General features: G+C 29.9%; 1 protein-coding gene across 1 annotated transcript; it reads right to left on the bottom strand.

Annotated features, from left to right (window-relative positions):
* On the bottom strand, window positions 2,671-3,688 carry LOC109711383 (flavonol synthase/flavanone 3-hydroxylase-like). Its single transcript, XM_020234393.1, has 2 exons — window positions 3,216-3,688; window positions 2,671-3,103 (listed from the first exon to the last, which is right to left on the bottom strand). Exons 1-2 carry the CDS (start codon window positions 3,501-3,503, stop codon window positions 2,891-2,893), a joined length of 501 nt encoding a protein of 166 aa, XP_020089982.1. The 5' UTR covers window positions 3,504-3,688; the 3' UTR covers window positions 2,671-2,890.

Below are 6,160 nucleotides of genomic sequence, written 5' to 3'. Positions count from 1 at the left end.
ATATATTTGCATTTTAGATCAATCTAAATATAAAATGACTTACATTTTGTAAATTTCAATGGTTAGATTAAGATTTTAATTTTTAAATTTTCTTTCAACTTTTACTAGATAAGGTTGACATTCTAACTTACTTTTCATGAGACAGCTCGTATATGGCTTGTTAATTATAAATAAATCGAACACGAGCTAAATAAATTTTTAATTTGATATTTTAGTGAACTAGCTTGTGTTTGGCTGGTTTTATAAACGAGCGAACACGAGCCAGCTCTAACTCGCTCGTGTCCAGCTCGTTGACAGTCTTATCTCATATGATCTTATCACATATAGCGTAATCTCTCCGTAGAGTGTATAATCTTCTTCTATGATGCTGGATCTGAAGATGTTCCTCTTGGGGGGAAAAAGAGCGTGATAGCTCTGAGAGATTCCCTTCCTCATGCAGAGGACTAGTCCATGCCCCACGCTCAGTTCCCTGTGTCTCTCCCTCTCCCCGAAAATGACAAATTTGGCATTTAAAATTAGACAGAAATGTAAAGTTCGAATCCTAATTGATTGATATTTCAGCTAAGTTTATTTTTTTTTTAAAAAAAACGAAGATCTTCTAAAATAAATTTTTAAATAAAATAACATTTAGATTAAAATTAATTTTTTTATTATTTATTTGTATAGTTGTGAAATTAAAGTTTTTTCAGTTTTATTATTTATTTGGCAGAATATAAATAACATAAAAAGCTGAATATGTGAGAGACGGGCCAATAATTTTATTCATTTTTGTAATTGATTTTCGCTTATAGTGGGCCGAAATTAATGTAATTTTGAATAGTGTGAGTTTCGATTGACAGTGAAGTTATAGTAAACCAAACAATAAAAATATGTTTTATAGTCGAAAATTATTATTATTTTATTTTTGATTAAACAAACACATCTTAGATTATGGTAATAATATAAATAATAACTGAAAAGAAAAGAAAAGGGAAATACACGAGTGCTTAATTTTTAGGTAGAGGGTACTGTGTATATACCATGTTGCCTATTATTCTCTCCCTAGATATCTTTCTTAATTAGCCTCCTCCAAATGAAGGTTCCAGATAAGCTCACTTTAATTGACTTAACCATCAACTGTACTTTGATGGATAATTTATTATTTATTTTTTGACTGGCTTTTTATTTCTAGCTATTGTTAGTTACAGTACTTTTTAGCAAAACACTATAAAGACCTAACGCTTTTAATTACCAAAATTAAAAAGAATATCTTTGAGAGTTGTCTATAATATTATTTTTTTAGAAAGAAAAAAAATAGCAATAACATGTTGTTCATTTTATTTATTTTTTTAAAAAAACGAACAGCTGGAAATTAATACAAAGTTGTAAGTTTCGAATATAAAATAGAAAATATTTTTACTTATAATTTTTGAAAAATATCACATAAGTTTACTCTCGACCAGTAAGAAAATTACAGTAATGTAAAAATGTGCACCCACTATTTAGTTTTCGCCTTTGTACATAAAATCTTTTCAAACCAAACATTTTAGTTGATGATGCATGATAATCCCATCAACTGTACAATTATTCTCTTTATAGGACTTGTTGGAGGGTTTTTTAGTGCAATAGTCTTTTACTAAAATTTTATTCTAAAAATAGACCAGTTAAATTTTTATTTATAAAATGATCTTATAAAAGCGGTGAATCATTCACCGCTTTAAAAGCGATGAACCATTCACCACTCTCTTTCTTTTTCTTACTTTTTTCTATATTTTTACGATGATAAAAACGGTGAATGGTTCACAGTTTTTATTCTTTTTGTATTCCTAATGAGGAGTTATGAATGCGGTGAATTATTCACCGGACTTAGAGATCTATTTTTATAATAATTTTTTTAAAAAAATTATTTTTATAATTATAATAGAATTATTTATAAAAAAAATTCCTTGTTGGATTCTTCCTCCGCCCACTTTTTTTTTTTTTTTTTTTTTTTTCTCTCTGCTTCCCCAAAAAGCACTTTCTCCTCCTCCCAGATTACCAGATGCTTTATGCAATTATGCAGGGGCCTCGGACTATTTAAAACCAGCTTTTTGCAAAATCCCTTCCCAATCACTGAATCATTCCCTTTTGTGGGGTTGCACTCACTGCAAGATTTATGATGCAAAAGAGAATATAATTGGATTGATTAAAGCTTGACTCTGTGGAGAGGTTTTGGAGTGCACTCTCCCACTCACTAAAAAGCTGCTGCTTATTGTGGTCTCATCTTTTAAAGCAATTTGGAACAATTGCACCATATTTTTATTGATAATGTAATATAATGAAAGTTTTAATCAAGAGTTACATTGCAATAATATTTTGTAAAAAGTTAATTATTACTGCACTTATTTGCAATTTTTTAATATAGAATAAGGGAGAAAATTTTCTCGCGATCACTAGAACCATATTACTGTTCAGAAGCCAAACCACATGAGCTTACATTTGGAGCTCAAAAAAGCTCCAGTTATATACATGCTGAGATTATTTTAATATTTATTTAACATGAAACTAATAATATCTTATCGGTCCTTATAGCACATAGCATCATTTATTAAAAAACGAAACAGCTTTTAATAGACTTATTGGTTAAATATATATTTCGACCTTATTTTTTAATACTAGATCAATTTGGTGAATAACTTAATATCAGATACATTAATTATAAACTCTTTTTCTTTCGTATTCCCATCTCTTACCTCACCTATTATCAAACTGATAAGTGGTGCAACAATATTGGCGGTAAACATTTATGTGTATAAAATAGTAACTAGCCGTTGATGTTTAACACGTACGTGCAACGTATAGCTAAACATTCATCAATGAACTAAACGTTCATGGATAGCATCATTTAATGTATATAAAACTACAAATATTTCTACTGAGGGAGCTTATTAATCTTGCAATACTGATAGTCCTTGAACTTCTTGGTCTTGTATTTCCCCGGATTCTCGTTGTCGACGAGCTGAGGCAGCGGCCCGATCGCGAGCTCTCCCGGGGGCTCGCAGAATACCGGCCACGATATCCGCACTTTTTCCTTGTTCACGGTCGTCCGATGCAACACGCTCTTGTACTTTCCATTACTTAAGATCTAAATTTTACAATTTTCTTTTATATATGGTTGGACGAAAAAGTAGAAAAAAAAAAAAGAAGAACAAAGTAAAAGTAGTGCCGAACAGGCATGACCAAGAAAAGGATATCACCTCAAGTTGATCACCGATGTGGACGATGATGGCGTCGGGGACGTACTTGGCGTCGAACCAGTGATCGTCCTTAAAGACCTGCAGCCCAGGGACGTCGTTGGGTACGAGCAGCGTAAGCGTCGACATGTCGGTGTGCGGAGCCACCCCGAGGGCTAGGTCGGGACGGGGGCACGGCGGGTAATAGTTGATCTTCGCTAGTAGCCTCAGCTCTTCGCCGCCACACGCCTCTTTCAACACATGCTTCTCGAGACCTAGCCCTACTGATAAGTACTCAAATATTTTGTCCATGAGCTTAACCAAGTATTTGGTGTATTCCTCATTAGCCTTCCTGCAGGTTTTGTTCAATTCAAGATGAACAATTTATGATGTTTGGTGTGAATAACCATCATCAGAACAAAATACTTTCCTTATGTAAAATTCAGGAGGATACAAAACATCAATGGAATCAAATGCAAATTGAAACTTTAGACTAGTGAATTTGAAAATGTTAATTTCCATTTGTTAATAATAGAATTTTGAGCACAGCATACTGTCCAATTAAGGAGCTAATCATTTTAATACAGATTCTATTCTCATCCACTCGTAAAATAAAAATGCATTTTGAGTCCTGTAACATCTCAATTGCGCCTCAAGCAACTGATGATATGGTCTACCGCTGGAGGGAAAAAGTTTTGGATACTTCCACAATTTCGTAGTGGGCCGATCAGATACTAAGTTGGGCTAGTTTATTGGGCCTCGATTGAGTCCAATTGCTACAATCTAGCCCGATCGTACTTTAGGCTGGCCGGTTTAGAGTGAGCAGGTCCGACGCATCACTCGCTCATAGAACCAACAAAAAAAAAAAGAAAAAGAAAAAGAAAAAGAACAAGAAAAGGATAGATAGCGATGGTTCTAGCGCAAGTGGCAAAGAATTTGATGATTAGTATCCGACGAGGTCCTAAGTTCGAATTCTAATTAATTCATATTTTCAACTAAATTTATTTTTTTTTAAAATAAACGAATGAAACATTAATCCATGTGTGTTTTAATTTCGAGTTGGAGCTCGAGCTTTAGGCTCAATAAAAATATAATATATCCTTCCTTTCTGTTTGAACAAAACGTCCTTAAATTGAATGGAAATTTCCATAGTTAATAAAGTTTTTAATGACACAGACTTAATTAAAACAAATAATAAATGTCAAGAACCTGAGTGCAAATATTAAAAGATTTGGGGCCAACGTGAAAAAATGGATAACGGAGTGATAGTGCAGCTAACCATTAAATAGCAGGTCCCACTAACATACTTTATTGTAAGGCCTAACATCTATCTATCTAACTACATTAAAGGAGGGTTTGGGGGGACCACAGGGTGACACGTGTCCCCCCAAACCCCCCTTCTCTCTCCCTCTATAGTAACATTAATATACATCATAATATATAAATACTATATAATAGATATTATATATATATATATAAAGTTTTAAATTTTTTATATCAAAATATAATTTTGATACTTTCAAATTTTAAAGTTTTAAATTTTAATTTTATATTTTATTTATTTAAATTTTAAATTTTTACTTATAATATTTATTTCTAAATTTTAAGCTTTTTAATTTCAAATTTTAAAGTTTTAAATTTCTATTTTATATTTTATATTTAAATTTTAAATTTTATTTTCTAGCTATAAATTTATTTCTAAATTTTAAGCTTCAAAGTTTAAAATTTTAAATCTCTAAACTCTATGAAATTAATTAATTAATTAAATTTATTAATAATTAGTTTTATATAATATAATTAAGTAATTTTATTAATAATACACATAATAAATCACATAATAAAATCTAATTTGCTAGATGAAATTTAAATCACACAAAATTTCATTGTATAAAAAAAATACGGAATTTAAGTTTCAGGAGTAAAGTTTTAAAAATATAGTGTATGTGTGTATATATAATTAGTTTTATTAAACAATATCTTCTACAATTTTATTTTCCTTCTATTTATTGATTTTTTAAAAATTATTTTGATAGATTTATCTCAAATCCTTTTCATATAATTTTTTATAAAATAAACTATTGTATAAATTTACTTTGCGCATATACCAATTTTAATGACTTTTATTTAAATAGATTAAACTATTAAATTATTTTTATATAACTTTTATTTAATTAATAATTAGATTTATAAAACTATATAAAAATATTAAAAAAACTAAAATTTATTATAAAAATATTTTTATATCCGCAGCATCGCGCGGGTATTTTACTAGTTCTATTGCAAATGAGGGAACTTTTCACTTCTAATAATTATAGTAGAATAATAAAAGCATTAGCAATATTTATGCATCGGAAGCTTGGGTAACCATTTGAGACAATTTTCATTTTAGGGATGCATCAATATCTTGCGAGTATATCTCTTCTATGGAGAAGCGTATCAACGAAATCTCACCGAGACAGTTTGATCAGTCATATAATTCATACTATGCACTCGAATCTTAAAGATCCATTTCAATATAAAAGTTTTAATTACCGATTGTTAATCAGTTCATCTGCTCAAATTGCTATTTCATCTCATAATAATAATAATAATTATTATTTTTTGGAGAAACTTCAAATATCTTTCATGTGATTTCGTACTTTTTCACTTTAGTATCCTATAGTTCAATATTTCGTTAAATTATAGGCCCCGAAATGAATAATAATAAAAAAAAAAAAACCATATAGTACTAACTTGATATAAAAATGAAACTATATGATACTAACTTGATACACTTGAAACCACAGGATACTAAAGTGAGAAAGTGCGAAACCACAGAATACTAACTTGATACAGTTTAAACACAGGATACTAAAGTGAGAAAGTGTGAAACCACATGGTACCAATTTTGATACAGTTTAAAGTTTAAACCACGGTGGGAGTATTTGAAGTGTTTTTTTTTTTTTTTTTTTTTTTTTTTTTTTTTGGGT

Source organism: Ananas comosus, linkage group 6 (assembly GCF_001540865.1).
Source record: "Ananas comosus cultivar F153 linkage group 6, ASM154086v1, whole genome shotgun sequence".
NCBI classification, from domain to species: Eukaryota; Viridiplantae; Streptophyta; class Magnoliopsida; order Poales; family Bromeliaceae; genus Ananas; species Ananas comosus.
Note: the sequence above shows the minus strand (reverse complement) of the source record. Positions and strands in the feature narration are given on the sequence as shown.

Bases quoted from the DNA above. Each gene is read 5' to 3' on its own strand.
- LOC109711383 (XM_020234393.1), bottom strand. From the start codon at position 3,503: ATGGACAAAATATTTGAGTACTTATCAGTAGGGCTAGGTCTCGAGAAG. The intron at 3,104-3,215 runs GTGATATCCTTT...TGTAAAATTTAG, and splicing joins ACATCGGTGATCAACTTGAG to ATCTTAAGTAATGGAAAGTA.